This window comes from Palaemon carinicauda, chromosome 25 (genome assembly GCF_036898095.1).
Source record: "Palaemon carinicauda isolate YSFRI2023 chromosome 25, ASM3689809v2, whole genome shotgun sequence".
Classification (NCBI taxonomy): Eukaryota; Metazoa; Arthropoda; class Malacostraca; order Decapoda; family Palaemonidae; genus Palaemon; species Palaemon carinicauda.
In genome coordinates, this window is record NC_090749.1 from 102,363,839 (window position 1) to 102,383,266 (window position 19,428).

Below are 19,428 nucleotides of genomic sequence, written 5' to 3' on the forward strand. Positions count from 1 at the left end.
CCGAAGAGCCCGACGACACCGTACCAACCGCACGGCGGGCAGACGAGGGGGCCGCAGGGGCTTCGCGACTCGTTGTGTACCCGGGGTAGAGGGTTGCAGGAAGGTTTCTGGAACTTCCGTGAGAGGAGTTGGGAACGAGGGTTGGCGCCCAACACTAGGGAACCAGGTATCCAGGCCCTCCTCCATCCGCATAGGGGACCTACCTGGCGTTTTAGGGAGCTTCCATCCGAAGGTATCACTTACTGCGGCGCCTAACTTACCCTGGGTGTCGCCGCCTGCCGAAGAACCTGAAACACAGGCCCACGAAGGGGGCGAAGACATAGGAACAACATTGCTACACCATAAGGGGTCATTGGAGGAAACGTGCCCCCCAAGCACAAGGGCCGAGTCTCCAGAACTCTTTGACACAGCACTACCAGGCTCCTCACTAGCCCGAGAAGGCCCCGCAACTCCCACTTCACACTTACCAGACTCCTGGGGAAGAACGCCCGGCTCTTTCCCCACAACGGATTTACCTCGTCCCCTACTCTGGGTAGGGGAAGGAGAGACAGAAGCCCCTTCGGACCGTCCACTGGGCGACGGTAGCGGCGTAGAAACGCTAGATTTCCTGGGTGAACGTTTCGACGATTTCTTTTTCTTCGTGCCGTAACGCACCCACTGAATTTCACTCCAACCAACACACTTGAGGCATGTATCCGAGGGAGAGCAAACTTTGCCCCTACAGGAAGAGCAAAGGGAGTGAGGATCCACTTCAGGTTTGGAGAGGAACGCTCCACACGATTTTCTGGCTCTAGGCCCAGGACAACGGCGGATCTGCTCCATAACGCACAAACACAAGACACAGGAACGCAGGGAATCAAAGGAATACACTTGGGAAGCACAACGAAGGGCAGTGAACACACAGGAACACAAGGGATAAGCACAAGTTACCACGCGGTAAACACGTAGGACACACGCGGCGGACACAAAGGGTCGAGAGAGACGAGAGCGACGTGGTGACACGTCGCGACCAGAGAACTTACTGGCGCTCACGACCCAAGCGGACCTCGACCTAGCGCAAAAGCTACCCTCGGGGCACGTTCTCCTACTCCCGAGTTAGCCCTCCATAGAAAACGGGTTTAGGGTATACTACACAAAACTCTGGTCGGTAGAGAGGAGATTACAGGTAACTCCTAAGAAAGTAGTTCGAGGTAAGTATTCGTGTTGGAACAAAACTAGATTAACAAGAATTATAACAAAAACAATACGTACAGAATTATAAACAAACACGGTTACTCAACTGCCGGCGATTTTAATGAAACTGATGTAATGAAAAGAAGAAAAATCTGAAAAAAAAATTGCTTAAATTTAGCGTTGCCTTCTTCGTTCACTTAACCAGAATTACGTTGGTTGTGTGATGACTTGAAGCCGTTTGGTAGTTTGGCGTTGGTTGATGCAGTTGGTAGTCAACTGGAATGTCGGTTCCTTTTCTAAGAGATGCAGGACGTAGTGAGAACATCGCTCAGACAAATTTCGACTATGAAGTCCTACTTCGAGTTCTAATAGGCTGAAACTCGATGGTCTCCGGGCTATGTAAATTGATACGCTGACCCTAGGATAGGGGAGACAATATTTCTTTGGTATGTATGTCGCACTGGAGTCCTTGTGCTGTTCACTTTTTTCTTAACACCAATTTCTTGATATTACACACAGAATTGTGGTAGCAGTATTTGAGTTGACAATTAGGGGAAACATTCATCGTTATACCATAATTAATCCCATCTTATATCTTCTTTCTCTCAATAAATGCTATTGGATTTCTGGTTTTTTGCATCACAATAAGACCCAGGATGTAAACTGGAGTCACCTGCTGTAAAAATACTCTTGAAGGAAAAGGAAAAACATATGTATCATTATCTTTAATCTTAAATTCTGGTAGTGATCTACAGATATGAAAAATCAAGTCCGAAATAAATGCTCACATCGTGAAAAAAAAAAAACGATAAAACTTAATGGCCAAAGAAGAAATTCTCTCAACCCTTTTACCCCCAAAAGGACGTACTGGTACGTTTCACAAAACACATCCCTTTACCCCCATGGACGTACCGGTACGTCTTTGCAAAAAAACTGCTATTTACAATTTTTTTTGCATATTTTTGATAATTTTTTGAGAAACTTCAGGCATTTTCCAAGAGAATGAGACCAACCTGACCTTTATATGACGAAAATTAAGGCTGTTAGAGCAATTTAAAAAATACATATTGCAAAATGTGCTTGAACAAAAAATTAGCGCCTGGGAGTTAAGGGTTGGAAAGTTGCAAATAGCCTGGGGGTAAAAGGGTTAAAGATTAGGGTATATTAACGAACGAGGAAATGACGCACTGGCAAAGCTTGAGTGAAAAAATGGAAGGACATACGACATATGGATTACGAGGATATTGAGCACACGATTTGCACTTCCAAGGTATCCGGGAACTGTTACAAGAATATATCAATATATATTCAGATCATATAGAGACGTTTTAATCTTATTGCTAAAGATGGAACACTTTTCTTATTCTACATTGTTACAATGTACGGTTAGTAGAATAGTACTGGATAATAATTCAAGGAGTTCTGTAGAATTAAAAGTTACGTTTTCTACAAAATTGCGTTGCTACAATTTCTAAAAAATAATATTCCAAAACTACATTCAAGTACTCGGCTACCCTAAAAATTTAAATATTCCAAACATCTTTGTGTGATTCCCCCAAGATATTCATACTCTTAAAGAACTGTTTTATTAATATACTGTACATAGTACTGTATTACAAAATCTCATCAAATCTATATATATATATATATATATATATATATATATATATATATATATATATATATATATATATATATATATATATATATATATATATATATATATATATATATATATATATATATATATATATATATATATATATATATATATATATATATATATATATATATATATATATATATATATATATATATATATATATATATATATATATATATATATATATATTTAAAATCTTAAACTGTATCTCCAGTTGCCTGACAAATTGATTTTAACAATATCATATGAGGTTAGAGAACCGACATACAATTCATAATTTTCGCGTAGAATCTGCAATAACATAGGCCTTCTCTTGGAGCTAATCTGAGTGCAATTGCATAACTGGCGAAAAATGGTTAAAACATCAGGACTGAACAACTATGTCATCGTTAATTGTGAAATCATAGCCTAGGGTAAGCTGCCTTGCCAACGATATTTATTCAGCATGTATCGTAAAATAATAAAGATGTCTGCTTAATGATACTTGTAACATTTCACAATTATTGAAGCTTGGTGATACTTAAAAACATTTCATAGTCGAAGTTAACTTGTATAAACATAACATTGCATGAAATAATCTAAACCACACTTTAGCTAAAAGCAACCTTAACGTACCATTAGTTTATGATGATTCTAACATTTCATAATTCAAGGTAACTTGTAGAAACACAATACAATACTGTATAGACTACAACACATTTTAGCCTCAAAAACGACCTGTACTGTATGTACTACTGTACAGTATATAGGTAATTTGTAAACATAGAGTACAGTAACACAATTCTACAGAATTTCTCCACTTTTGATTATTCATACCCTTGTACTTGAACCTTATAAATCAAAGCTTACTTAGAAATGCACGATTAGGAAGCGAGTTGGATCGGCAGGAAGTCAGTACGTCGGTTCGGAAACAGTGAAATCTTCCGGCATTTTGGTGCCCGTCTCGGATATGGATGGTCCTGTGTTTTTAACGCGACGAGCGGCACGAGTTTCCGAGAAACGTCGGGGAGTTTCGCTAACTTCGGAAAAATGCTGTTGAATTTCCAGAGGCGTAGCTAAAGGGGTAGGATCTTTTTTTAAAGTGGCCCCCAAGGCCTCCGAAGCAGTGTAGGAAAACAATAATAAGTATACAGTACATTTGAAATTATGAAAATAAAAGTACGTATGTATACGGTAGGGGTACATTTAATATTTCCCATCTACTCGCCAAGTAAAGGGTAGGGCAGCCCCTTGCTAATTCAGCCCTCTTCCCCCAGGCCGCTATATCTCTAGCGACGCCTCTGCGAACTTGAATGTCACAACCATAAGCAAAGGAAATTTTAAGAATTAATGTACGTAGTTAAGCTTAGCATACTAAAATAAAATCCAGTGACTGACAAGTGGTCAGGATGACTTAATTTTTCCCATTGAATAAAATTTATACTGGCGCAAACTCGCTGCCCTTGTCTGATCTGCCATCCATACCCGATATTAGCAAAGCTTATCCTTATATACATATATACTTAATAGTTATGGTTTGGCTGAGAGATCTTACCTAAACAAATGTTGACAGAGAAACAATTATATAAATCATAAAGTCCTCTCTTTTGGAAGAGCCAAACATTCTCATACATATTTCATTAAACTTACAAGGAAAAATATTACTTATTTTGCTTTTTAATTTTATAATTCAACAAAATAATCAATTCAAGAGTTCTAGAGTTAAAAAAAGAAGGACAGGAGTTCTACATTATACTCCCGTAATGACTTTTGATTAATATTTTTCCGTAAAAGAGAATCTACAACGGAAATGCAACTTTCAGCAGAATGTTAGGAAAACATTGTACGTTAGGAAGTTAAGTATTCCGTGGTTTGGGGAATCCAGACGTGGCCTTATAATATTCATTACATATCGCACTAAATCTCAACATAAAAAGAATAAACGCAGACATGTACACTTAAAAAACTAAAACTTAGGGGACATTATTTGGTATAATTTTCACAAAGATTAACACAGAATCTTGCATAATCAATTGAGAACTTAAATGCTAAGGAGGCTTTGGCCTATATTTAAGAAGAAACGAGTTAATAAATGTAAAATTTACAATATTGTACGTACTGTGTGAAATTGTATTTTCTACGTGGGGCATATTTCCATCTTACAGATGTGAAAATACAAAAACAATTATAAAAATATAACATGACAAAGAAGATACACCCCTGTATGATGTGACTGGGATGTATTCATCAATTATAATATAACGATCCAATCAAAGTAAACATGTTGACTCAGATAAAAACGTTCAACTCCCCAACTAGCCTACATCAAATTCTAATTTTTCCAGATGCTCACCAATCTTCTGATTAAATAAAATTTCCCCCTAATCTATATATAACTTATAACTTATGATCTTGAACTGGATTATATGAATCAATTGTAATTTTTTTAATAACATTAAGCAACAGTGATGTGGCTTTTGATGCAACTGACCCGAGCTAAGTACAATAGAAAAATTAGAAAATGGCATTTGTGACCCACATTGAAAGACATCTATTACAACAGATAGAAAATTTAAAAATACACACCTCATTTCTTCTTGAATACAGACAAAATTCTTCAGTTTTATTTGTTTTATTAACACATTAAAACATTCCTTTCACAAATTAACTACAAAAACAGAGAATTAAAAATACATTAAGACTAGAGGTTTCTTTTAGTGTGGATTAAATTTGTGCATTAAAATTGAACCCAAATGTAAACATATTATTCTACTCTCCCTAATATTCAATTACATTGTACATCTTAAGGGAGCAGAACCCAGGATTCAAAATACAAATAAACCTCGCGTGTATCCAGATCGGTCGAGTTCATCTCGGAAAAAACAGAACAGAAGCTAAAAAGACAACTACGGAAGCTAATGCAAATTAAGTAACGAGAATCATCCATCCTTTTGTGCTTCGAGCGACAGTACTCTTACCAACTTTGTGCTCTGACGAGAGAATTCTTTGACACGGCGACATCTGCTCGGACAGAAAAAGCAGGTGGTTCGTCCTACGACGGGATAAAGTAACCTACATTTAAAGCTAGACACAGACTACCAATACGTAGCTACTCTTCTTCTACTTTGATGACAGTTAACAATTGGGCTTCTGACTAAAACATTGGAAGCAATTTACAAGTAGAGAGTCCTCAACATACAAAATCTATAGGTTTCAAGAGGCTGTTTGTACGTCAAATTGTTTTTAAGAAGAATTCTTTTTATATTTTTGACCACGTAACTCGCATGCCTAAAATTTTAAGCTGCAAAAAGTCAAATAATAGTCCTGTTACATATTGCAAATATAATTTTACTTACCGCATTAATTTATATAATGTTTTATTACTTTTTTTATGAACTTTTGATATATCTGAGATTTACGATTTCAGTTGGATTTGTATCCGTATCTCCGAATGTCTGTAAGTTGAGGACCTCCCGATTGTACTACAATTAAGTGCACTTGACGGAGCCTTCACGTTAAAAGCTCCTTCGGTTTCCGAAGGTAACGGATAAATACATCTGTTACTAACCAAATTACACAAGTTACATCACATATCTAAAGACGTGTCGTTTACATCACGTCCGTCGTTCGGAATCTAAATAAAAAACAAAGCCTTAATGAGGCGGAAACGTTAAAAATCAATGGTTTAAATTGTACAAAAATCAAATTATAATTCTGCACTTCCTGTCCATCAGTGTTGTAGCTGCACTATCAACGTTAGAACTTTTCCAGGACCTTAAATATCGGCTAACTTTCAATGGTACTAAAATTCATCGGAAAATAATAGTAAATCTTCCACTTGAACATGATTTAAAATTCAATCTACATTATCAACACACTGGAAGGTGAGAACAAAATAATTTTTAGTTTCATTCAAATTTTTAGTTTCATTCAATCATAATCAGTTTATGATTCAGCCTTTTCAAAATATAACAATATCTCTTTTCCTATAAATTTTAATCATGAAACACAGAATGTAAAATACCCAGTCATCATTCAAGACATTTTTAAAAGCTTAATTTTTCAATTTTTCTGACAATATCAATTCCATCCAGGCTTTCTAATATGACACTCATTCTTACCTCTTCTTGGACGATTAAAAGAATACAAAAATATATCTAAATAAATACGGAGAACAAATAACCATTCGGAAAATGTTTCGCCACGCGTGAGGATGTGGCGGAGGCACTTCCGGTGTGCGTACGGGGGTTCTTTGGGCGGCCCATGAGTCATAGCCTGAAAGAAACGAATAGATTTTATCTTGTTTGTCTCTAGCATAACAAAACTCAAAATGCTTTTGACATGACAAAACTGTAATTATACATACATACATACATACATATACCAAGGCACTTCCCCCAATTTTGGGGGGTAGCCGACATCAACAAATGAAACAAAAACAAAAAAGGGGACCTCTACTCTCTACGTTCCTCCCAGCCTAACAAGGGACTCAACTGAGTTCAGCTGGTACTGCTAGGGTGCCACAGCCCACCCTCCCTCATTATCCACCACAGATGAAGCTTCATAATGCTGAATCCCCTACTGCTGCTACCTCTGCGGTCATCTAAGGCATCGGAGGAAGCAGCAGGGCCTACCGGAACTGCGTCACAATCGCTCGCCATTCATTCCCATTTCTAGCACGCTCTCTTGCCTCACTCACATCTATCCTCCTATCACCCAGAGCTTCCTTCACTCCATCCATCCCCCCAAACCTTGGCCTTCCTCTTGTACTTCTCCCATCAACTCTTGAGAAATATTATTACTTACCTACTACAAAGAGTGGCAATTCAAGCAAAACACAGATATGTGCCTTCCACTTAAAACAATAACCAGGCAAACAGAAAGCTAGAAATCATATGGGGTGACAAAGACCTGGAAAATCAAACCTATCCAGTCTACTTAGGTGTCACTCTTGACAGATTTGCTCTCCTTTAAAGAACACACAGATGAAGCGACTAGGAACAACCTCGGCAAACTCTCTAACGCCAGTTGTGGAACAGACCCCGGGACTCTGGGACAACACTTCCCTAGCATTTAGTTACTCTACTGCTGAGTATTCTGCACCATGCAGTGTGGACAAGGTCATGCTATGCACATAATTTTAAATTCAGAGCGGAATAAGTCATTAGATTATTATTGATACCCTAAAATCAAAACCTCTACCATCTTTATATTAAATAGCCAGTATCCCACCGCCCCATATCTAACGAGAAATGCAAGCAAGAAATGAAATGAATGAACAAATTAATGACCCAAGCAGGGTTACCAGATTATTTCCACTGGATTATCGTACATGAACCTTAAAATTATCGTTTTTTTAACCAAAATTATCATACACACTTTCAACATAATTATTAAGCTGTAACATATATAACTTATTTCAAGGTATTTTAGTATAATTGTTTAATCAAACACACACACACACATTTGTATATACCTAATGTATGTATCATACATCGTACTATACCTAAAATAATGTACATGTACGATAATTATCGTACGAATGGCACCCCTGGACCCAAGGCATCCACCACTCCAAAATCATCAAGAAACAAGGCAAAAAGTGAAATCCCACAAAAGCTTTGTAATAGCTGATGAACTAGAAGCAATACGGCCAGCTGCTCACAGGCTAAAGAATTGGAGGAAAGGTGACTGATGGCTACCAAATGAAGCGCCGCCCAGCCCAAGCCAGGGCTTGCCCTGCGGAACAACCCTCACCTGGAAGGACTGGGTGACACTAAACAGAGCGAGGGTAAAAGAGAGTATAAGTTGAGATAACCACCACAAATGGGGAGTAGTAACCAACCCTGAATGCCCATGCAGGGGTGGGTTAACACCACAAACAATGGAACACATCCTACGATGGTATCCGCTGGGCCCTCACTGCTCAGATCAAGACCTCAAGAGAGGTAAACGACAACACATTCATGTGGGTTCAACACTGGAAACCCTCCTTTGGGTTCGACATTGGCAACTCTCTTTTAGTCTCAGAAGCTTCCAAGTCAGAGGAAAGACTTCTAAGTTAAGAGGATATAATATTAGTTTCAACTTTGAGACTAAATTGGGTTACCAGAAATCACTGGATGTTACTTTGGTGGGGCAAGAGACAGAAAATTTTTCAGTTTTTCGGGTAACGTCTATATTGAACAACATGAACATCAGGCGAGTACAGTATAAAAATAGAATTAATAGAATTTTTAATACTAAAATAACAGTTTAATCATGCAACGGAACATACGACAATCTAACGTCCTTCTCTACCGTGTGCAAGACTTGGAAGAAAGTGAAGCTAAGAAAATTAGTTGCAGTATTACAGTTACTATTTAGATCCATAAATTTAAGAACCCAGTCGAGTCACTTAACCCTTTTACCCCCAAAGGACGTACTGGTATGTTCCACAAAACTCATCCCTTTACACCCATGGACGTACCGGTACGTCCTTGCAAAAAAACTGCTATTCAAATTTTTTGCATATTTTTGATAATTTTTTGAGAAACCATGCATTTTCCAAGAGAATGAGACCAACCTGACCTCTCTATGATGAAAATTAAGGCTGTTAGAGCAATTTGAAAAATATATATGGCAAAATGTGCTTGAAAAAAAATAACCCCTGGGGGTTAAGGGTTGGAAATTTCCAAATAGCCTGGGGGTAAAAGGGTTAAAATACATTACTGTAACAATATACTGTAATGAGAAAAAAAGAATACATTACTCACTTTTGGCCTCTTTATAGATACGGGATCTCTTTTCAAGCTTCTTTTTCCTTCTTGTAGTTGGGTAATATACCTCCCGTTTCCTTTTTATAATCGGGGGACATCTCTTCAATCTCCTTTTTAAAACTGGGTTTCATCTCTTCAATTTCATTTTCAAAATTGGGCTTCATGTCTTCCATTTCATTTTGAAAATCGAGTTTCATCTCTTCCATTTCCTTTTTAAAATCGGGAATCATTTCCTTCCTCTCCTTCTTGAACTCGTTCAGTATCTCGTCGCACGCGCCATCTTCTTCCGCTTCCTCTCCGTTAACGTTCAGGTGTCTGGCGAACTCCTCCTGTTGTTGCTTCTTCCATTCCTCCTTGACAGGACAAGCTTTCAGGAAGCCGTCCCACGACAAGTCGATCATTCCTCCCTGGTGTGCTATTTTGGCCTTGACGCTGTGAAGTAAAAGGTGTGATTTAAGTTATGTTTAAGTTGATGGCACTTAAGAAGAAGGGACTCATCTCTCTATATTCTAGATTATAATTTCAACAGAGAGAGAGAGAGAGAGAGAGAGAGAGAGAGAGAGAGAGAGAGAGAGAGAGAGAGAGAGAGAGAGACTTATTGCCTTATTTTATATTTGGGTTCCCCCAGGTCCCTCAGTGTGAGGCACCTCGTATATCCACCAGAGAGTTGCTAAGAGAGAAAGAGAGAGATAAGGTGAAGGACGACATGGAGAGAAGAGGTTTGGTGGAAGAGGATGCCTTTGATCGAAGGCGAATGACCCCTTAATGTAGGGATACTGTATAGGTAGGAAAGAAGACTGTAATTCAACGTTAAGTTTTACTATTTAAAATCAACGTAAGTCTTACAAAAACTACATATGACAGGCACAAATGTTTAACCAAAACAACAAGTAATTCATGTAAAATTCCAAACGTAAACTATGCTGTAATGTACAACATAGGCCACTTGCACAGAAGTATGTCGGGTAATGCACGACCAGGTCCACCTCCTTACCGAGCCGCAAAAGCGATGGCCGACTCGTTCTGCTTCCTCCTCATGGGCGGCAGGTACCAAACGTTGCAGACGATCGCCCAGGACGTCATCATGTGAAGGAGGTAATGATGGAACTTGTCTTGCCACCAGAATGCATCGCCGAATCTCGCGTCGAAGCGTATGGCGATCGGGTATATCACGGTGTCAATCTGCGAGGGTACGGCTCAAGTTAGACTTTACGTTGCTTGGGGATAGAGATCATGAAATTTCTTCTCTAAATTAAGCACTCGAAGAGAGAGACAATGCAATCTCTTTTCTAAATGAGAGACATCTTACAGGCAATGTTGAAAAGCTGCTGTTACGGATAAGATATTCTTGAGAACGGCTATACTTTATATGATTGATATACTGCGTATATATATAAAGTGGCCATTATGAAAAGTTACTTAAAACTTCATTAAAATTAGAAGAATGATAAATAATGCTCATAAGTTGATGTAAAGAAGCTCAAATATAATATATAGAAATTATTCCCTCGCGGAAACATACGAGATCAAGAATATAGTCTCAAATACCTTGAACTTCAATATTTTACAATAAATAACCACCTATTCATCTAAACTTTTTTGAACCATAAAAATTCACAACTTTAACAATGTATACCACATTTAAAAACAGGTGGCGACTCTAAATACAACCAAATGTCGGTGACATTCAAGTCTGACTAAATCAAAATGCAGGAAGCTTAGCACACAGTAGATGACTCCTCTTATACCACAAGCCTTGGCAAGCTATTTTACTTACGTAATCACTACTTGGAAAAGATATGATACTTAACCCTTTCGCCCCCAAAGGAAGTACCGGTATGTTCTTGCAAAACACCGTTATTTACATGTTTTTGCATATTTTTGATAACTTTATGAGAGACTTCAGGCATTTTCCAAGAGAATGAGACCAACCTGACCTCTCTATGACAAAAATTAAGGCTGTTAGAGCAATTTAAAGAAAAATATATAGCAAAATGTGCTCGAAATTTAACCTTACCTTGGGGGTAAAAGGGATAAATAAACTTTCTACCATAATACATATTTAAACAAAAGTTGGCTAGAACCCGTCCCTCAATGCATAATGATTTAAGACGCCTTTGCGTGAAAGGTGCTAGCCCTTGGCGGTAAAATACTGATTCATTTCGGATAATGCAGAAGGACTCGACGACTAAGCCGCTTGGGCCCAAGGAACGGGAAGCACAACTTAACCCTTTTACCCCCAGGCTATTTGGAACTTTCCAACCCTTAACCCCCAGGGGTACCCCTAGGGGTTATTTTTTTTAAGCACATTTTGCAGAAATTTTTTTTAAATTGCTCAAACAGCCTTAATTTTTGTCATAGAGAGGTCAGGTTGGTCTCATTCTCTTGAAAAATGCCTGAAGTTTCTCAAAACTCTCAAAAATCTGCAAAAAAAAAAAAATGTAAATAACTGTTTTTTTGCAAGGACGTACCGGTACGTCCATGGGGGTAAAGGGATGAATTTTGTGAAACGTACCAGTACGTCCTTTGGGGGGTAAAAGGGTTAAGGTACTCACCTCAAACGCCCCTTTCTTGAACTGCATGACGGATGTGTTGTTGACGCAGACCCCTTCGGGGAAGATCAGGATGGGAGGGACGTAAGGATTCTCCGCGTGCATCTGCAATCTGAAACCACGTTTTAGTCTACAGTAACGGGGAATTCAATTCTCGACTAAATGAAAATACATACCTAAAAGGTTTAAAACATCGGAGGATTTAAGGTAGGCGGGCATAAAGACTCAGTAAACTAGTATAACTGAGGTAAAAAAAAAAAAAAAACCCTAAGGGAAATAGCATCGGCGAACCCGTCTCCAACTATAATTTTACCACTCTCTAGGCTAGGCTAGCCAGAACTGACACGCACCAAACTAAAACCTTAAACACATTAATGCAAGGTAAATGCAATCACAAAATAAAGCCCAAGGCATCGTAATGCTAAAATAAGGCTAGCTACCGTGAAACTATTAACCCTTTTACCCCCAAACTATTTGGAAATTTCCAACCCTTAACCCCCGGGGGGTTATTTTTTTCCCAGCACATTTTGCAGTATATTTTTTTCAAATTGCTCTAACAGCCTTAATTTTTGTCATAGAGAGGTCAGGTTAGTCTCATTCTCTTGGAAAATGCCAGAATTTTCTCAAACAATTATCAAAAATATGAAAAAAAAAAATTTTATAGCATTTTTTTGCAAGGACGTACCGGTACGTCCATGGGGGTAAAGGGATGGCTTTTGTGAAACGTACCAGTACGTCATTTGGGGGTAAAAGGGTTAAAATAAAACTAAATAAACACGAGAAATAAGGGCGGTCGGTTACACGACATGACGCCCAAAGCTAGCAGGACTCAGAACACCCAACTCCCTCGTCATTGAAGCTAAATAACTGTAAAGGAAGATGGTACTCAGTAACGGGGAATTCAGTTCTCGACTAAATGAAAACACATTAGACCTATTCTGGAAACTTGTTAATACTACTGTGCTATGGGTAATACAATCTCTAATTACAACTAAACTACTGTATATATGTTATAAAGGTACATTTACATTTACAAGGCAAATTATTTAGAATATTTTCATCTACAGTTAGGGTTCTCTTACTTGAGGGTACACTCAGGCACACTGGTCTATCTAATTCATCTTCCTCTTGTCTTGTTAAAGATTGTATAGTTTATATAGAAAATATTAATTTCAATATTGTTATTGTTCTTAAAATATTTTATTTTTCCATATTTCCTTTCCTCACTGGGCTGTTTTCCCTGTTGGGCCCCCTATAGGGCTTATAGAATCCTGTTTTTTTTTCAACTAGGGTTGTAACTAAACAAATAATAATAATAATAATAATAATAGAGTAGAAGAGAGACTTTAGCTATGGTAAGCAGCTGTTCTAGGCAAAGGACACTACAAAATCAAACCATTGTTCTCTAGTCTTGGATAGTGCCATAGCCTCTGTACCATGATCTTCTTCTCTGTCTCTTTCCTTATTTCCTTTCCTCACTGGGCTATTTTTCCCTGTTGGAGCCCCTGGGCTTATAGCATCATGCTTTTCTTACTAGAGTTGCAGCTAGGCTAGTAATAACTAGAGGGGCACTCAGTAGAGCGCAGACCTCCACCATGGTCGCTTATTTCTCGACCTTTTGCTCAACCTTGACCTTTGACCTTAACATGTATCAATTGGCAGGGATTTTCTTACTCTCAAATAGGAACCAAGTTTGAAGTCTCTGTGACAATGATGTCCAATCTTATGGCTGATAAGTGAATTGGACATTTTGCTTGATCGTGACCTTGACCTTTGACATTGACCTTCTAAAATTTAATCATTTCAGCGTTTTACAGTTAATCCCTGCAAGTTTCATTACTCTACTATTAAAACTGTGGCCAGGAAGCTGTTCACAAACACACAAACAGGGGCAAAAACATAACCTCCTTCCAATTTCGTTGGCGGAGGTAATAATAATAGGGTGATGACTATTATCATTATTGTTAATGCATCCTAAGCTGTAATCCTAGTTGGAAAAGGTAAATAGTACAAGCCCAAGGGCAACACCGCCAAGCCGTTTATATCCAAATAGGAACATCAGCCAGGTTCATGATAAGAAACGGAAGTGAGGAATGAACTATGAAAGAGAAATACATACATACATATACCAAGGCACTTCCCCCAATTTTGGGGGGTAGCTGACATCAACAAAGAAACAAAAACAAAAAGGGGACCTCTACTCTCTACGTTCCTCCCAGCCTAACAAGGGACTCAACCGAGTTCAGCTGGTACTGCTAGGGTGCCACAGCCCACCCTCCCACATTATCCACCACAGATGAAGCTTCATACTGCTGAATCCCCTACTGCTGCTACCTCCGCGGTCATCTAAGGCATCGGAGGCAGCAGCAGGGCCTACTGGAACTGCGTCACAATCGCTCGCCATTCATTCCTATTTCTAGCACGCTCTCTTGCCTCTCTCACATCTATCCTCCTATCACCCAGAGCTTCCTTCACTCCATAGAGAAATACCGAGGCAATAATATGAATTTGATCATGTACAATGAGAACAGTAGCAATAATGGCTTTGAAAATGGAAAAATGAAAACAAAGAAGAAAAGGAAAGAAATCCTTTTGATATACGATCATTAGACATCGCTAACATTTTTATTAACTCTGTCAAACACAGTTCGACCCTTTTGTTAAGCCCGTCACAAACGTTCGCCATTCATTCCTATTTCTAGCACGCTCCTCCTATCACCTAGAGCTCTCTTCTCTATCCATCCATCCGAAACCTTGGCCTTCCTCTTGCACTTCTATCAACTCGTGTACTCATCCCCACCTTCAGCAGACAGTCATTTTCCATCCTCTCACTACACGGCCAAACCACCTCAACACATATCCACTCTAGCTGCTAAACCATTCCTCACACATGTTCTCACCCACACAACTTCATTCCAATCGAGAGACATCTGCCATACTCCTCAGACACTTCTCGAACACATTCAGTTTCTGTATCCGTTACTTTCATTTCCCACAAAAAGAAACGATGAGGAATAAAAATCCCCTTTGTTTCTTTTCTTGATGTCGGCTACCTCTCAAAATGACCAAAATTGGGGGAAGTCCCATGGTAAAAAGTTAATCATTATGTTTCTATTTAATATTTTTAGCAAAGATTTCATCAATGAAGTAAGTCTGATTTGTTTATCTTAGAAAGTCTGTTAAAAATATATGTTCAATTTTAACTAGCATAACCATCAAAGATTTAGTCAGGTTAACCTGTAAAATATTTCAACACTACAATCTAAACAAGTTATACTTTTGCCAATGGCTTATAAAGTCCCCAATTAAAAATTGTTTCCCAAAACGACAATCCATTGAGACAGCAAATCTGAAAGAGGAAACAAAACCCAAAAGCGTTATTCCTTACTTCTTCATGACGAGCGCTCTCTCCTTGACTTCCGATCGCTCGAAGAAGATGTGGGACGAGGCTCTGCACAGGGCAGAGGACAGCACGCCCAGGGGGCCGGAGTGACGTTGTCCCACCTGCGAAAATATCGTACGGTGAAAGGCTGAAATGATTGATATGGAGTAGCTTATTATTATTATTATTATTATAACTTGCTAAGCTACAACCCTAGTTGGAAAAGCAAAATGCTATAAGCCCGAAGGCTCCAAGAGGGAAAATAGCCCAGTGAGGAAAGGAAATAAGGAAAGTACGAGAAAAGTAATTAACAATTTAAAGAAATATTTTAAGAAAAGTAACAACATTGAAATAAATAATATATAAACTATAAATACTTGAAAAAAAATAAGAGGAAGAGAAATAAGGCAGAACAGTGTGCAAGAGTGTACCATCAAGCAAGAGAACCCTACTCTAAGACAGTGAAAGACCATGGTACATAGGCTACGGCACTATCCAAGACTAGAGATCAAAGGTTTGATGTTGGAGTGTCATTCTCCCAGAAGTGCGGATCCAGAATCTCGCATAGCTAGAGAGAGAGAGAGAGAGAGAGAGAGAGAGAGAGAGAGAGAGAGAGAGAGAGAGAGAGAGAGAGAGAGAGAGTCGCTGTTATTAAGCATTGGATGACCAAAAAAAGTTGAGAGGCACTTGTAAGACAGCAATGCGTGTGCACTGAATGAGCTATTCATTTTACCATCACGGGAAATTAAAGCTAAAATTCAAGAGGTTTAATGCAGCTTCTGTTGCACAAATACAAAACTTATCATTCGAACCAAAAACGTATTGTAAGGTGTCTGACGAGAGCATGGCTATAGGCGTCCCGTTCAATGAACAGATAAGAAAGGTATCCTCCAATGTGGTGGAATACCATCTCGTCTACTAGTACTCCACGCAACATTCCCACTACATAAATCACGATCAAAAGTTAATTATCTGGTCTCTCCACATTCTGTATTCCTAGAGAGGGCCATTCTTGAGTGCCTAATCTCTGCTTCAACTAATCTTGGTCATCTCTAAATTACAGAGAGATTCAAGCAAATTTGTCAACAGTTCCACAGAGAGTAAACAGCTGATATTTCTGGGCTCAACCTGTGCCGCTCCGTGAGCATTTCACTGGGCGGCACAGGTCTCTCGCCCAGAAAATAGATTTTTCCTTTGTCAAAATCCCTTTTTGCTCAGTAAGTCACTTGAAAACAGCTAGAAATTACATTAAAATGAACCTCTCGGTGAAAGGCATCATTGATAAACAATGAAATCAGATTAAACATAATGTTACTTGTATGGACAACAGTTATTTGTAGAAAAAAGCAACAAATAACAAATATAGACATATCTTAAAAGTAATTTGTATTTTTCTTAACTATACAAACCTACATCCTAGAGCAGCCATTCAAATTTAACAAGGTGGTTATAACTATCAGCAAGTGGCGGGCAAGCCCCGCCCACATACCAGTCCGCAAAATTAGAAATTTTGACATTCAGACCAGAGACCTGCAGGGCGATTCAGACAGGATGTGAAACATAGAAGCCTCAGGTTTTAGTATTTAGAAAAAATACAAATTAATTTCAGGAATTTTAACTGTTACACAAAAAACCGTCGTCTTCTAATAGGAGACTCAAATTTAGGTGATAGGAATTCCCTTAAAAAAACAAATTATAGTACTCTATCTGCCTGCACAAGAGCAAAGGTGATGATTCCTGCCAATCTCCTAATAGTTAGTGCATAGGGATGCTATAGGCATTAAGTTAGGCCCATACCAAAAATACATGGTAGTCGGTCACACTATATGATGATAGGTTTTCCAAATCCTTTCGTAGCTACTATAAGAAATAGGTTTGAATATGTTCTATCCATCTTTCCGCTCATCTGGGATTTGGGGAGGAACTTCTAAACAAATCTTGATTGAAATGAAAGGTTGCTCAGTTAAAAAGTAGCGGCAACGACGGCTGCACCCCCAAGAGAGGAGGGACGAAAGAAGGGTCGAAGGCCAGTCATTCTGCCTTTCATTCTAACCTTATACCAAAACCAATACGTTAGACTCACAGGGCAGAGAAGAGATGGAGAAGGACTAGAACATCAAGAATAAATTATAAAACTTCATCCCATCCTTCAAAGTGACTAGCAACATACGAGATGTCAAAAGCTCGCCGACTTGCTTCTCTGGAGCTAAAGTTAACCCGAAAGGTCGTCTGAAGAGTTACGTCTTCGTCTGAGGCTCATCTCAAAGGCTCATGTGGGGCATTCTTAAAAGACTTGAGAATAAGGGCCACATCCCACAATAGAGCTCAAGGTCCCAGGGTGAGCATAGGAACCTCCCACAAGAAGCAAAGATCTCTTCATCAATTGGAAGACCGCGGAAGTTCATGACCTGCACGAGAAATGCTCTGATGAGAGAACTGCCTCTTCTGCAGCATAAGTTATTGAAATTGTTCCAAATTCCTTGGTAGACAGCAGCAGACGAACTTCATGGGTACCTATAGTCAATTCTTTTTAGTGAGGCACATTTGCACCAACTTACAGGGGTTTCCTTTTCGCTCGGAAAAGTTTCCCGATCGCTGCTTGGTTGGACAAGATAATTCTAACCAATCAGATACCAGGGAACTTTTCCGAGCTAAAAGGGAACCCCTGCGAGTCGGTGCAAATATGCGCCACTAAAAGAAATTGACTGTAGGGCTTCTCACAATTATTATTCATTAGCTCCAAAAAATAAATAATTTTCAAATAAAACGGGTGTTTTCATATATGAAAAAAATTTGTTTATCAGAAAATGTTGTTCTGACCAGAACTGTAAAAAAACCCCTAAGAGAGATTTTATAGACTTGTTTATTTTCCGCATGTCTTGTCTATATAGACTACGATGGAGGGCTGTTTTTCACTTCACCTCTTCTTCAATAACATGATTAACAATAAAGTCCTGAGCTATTTTAAAAATTGCTGCAAATCTGTAAACCTCGGCCCTCACATCCCAAAAGCCGCAAAGGAGAGTTGTGTATACAACTCTAACGTTTAAAATTTAAAGTTGCGTCACAGGACCTATAAAACTTGGACATGTTTAAACTATAAAGTATAGAATGCAGAAATGGTATATCGTTGGAATTGCCGGCCAATCATCAACCACCACCGAGCACAGCTCTTGTTAATTCAGTAAATTTGCTCAAAATAAGATAAAAACTACACAGAACTTTGTTCGTTGCTCCTACGCTTCCGAGCTAAAGGGGCACTGCTGCGAGTCGGAGCAAATGCGCCTCATTAAAAGATATTGAGTATAGATATCTCCAGAGCAGTTATTTGAGAAAAGCCTTTAGCTCGAAGATGCAGTACAGTTTCCAACCTTGAAGCTCAAAATGACTTCATGGATTGAAGGTACCTCCGAAGATGCAGCTGACAGAGAAGTATGTTCCACTGGGTAGTTCTCTCCGATGTTGCATTAAAAGGGCTCACAGTTCTGGATCCCACTCACTTCATGGCCATCTGGAAGTTACTAGTCATCCTGAGACCTGGAATGATCAACACTTGGTTGATCAGCTGGCAAATGAGGTTGAACGGAGGAAATAAATGAAAGCGACCAGGACTCTTAACCCTTTTAACCCCCAAAGGACGTACTGGTACGTTTCACAAAACTCATCCCTTTACCCCCATGGACGTACCGGTACGTCCTTGCAAAAAACTGCTATTTACATTTTTTTTTATATTTTTAATAATTTTTTGAGAAACTTCAGGCATTTTCCAAGAGAATGAGACCAACCTGACCTCACTATGACGAAATTTAAGGCTGTCAGAGCAATTAGAAAAAAATTATACTGCAAAAGATGCTTGAAAAAAGATAAACCCTGGGGGTTAAGGGTTGGAAAGTTCCAAATAGCCTGGGGGTAAAAGGGTCA

General features: G+C 38.9%; 1 protein-coding gene across 2 annotated transcripts in view; it reads right to left on the reverse strand.

The window, feature by feature from the left end:
- Window positions 1-3,028: 3,028 nt before the first annotated feature.
- LOC137618759 (glycerol-3-phosphate acyltransferase 3-like) overlaps window positions 3,029-19,428 on the reverse strand; it is a 66,355-nt gene continuing 49,955 nt past the window's right edge. For both annotated transcript variants that reach the window (XM_068348942.1, XM_068348943.1), the window contains exons 3-7: window positions 15,514-15,629; window positions 12,129-12,237; window positions 10,568-10,755; window positions 9,571-10,005; window positions 3,029-7,090 (exon numbers count right to left, since the gene is read on the reverse strand). In XM_068348942.1, the coding sequence (XP_068205043.1) occupies window positions 9,603-10,005; window positions 10,568-10,755; window positions 12,129-12,237; window positions 15,514-15,629 (816 nt within the window). In that variant the 3' untranslated portion in view covers window positions 3,029-7,090; window positions 9,571-9,602. The remainder of the gene's footprint in view (window positions 7,091-9,570; window positions 10,006-10,567; window positions 10,756-12,128; window positions 12,238-15,513; window positions 15,630-19,428) is intronic.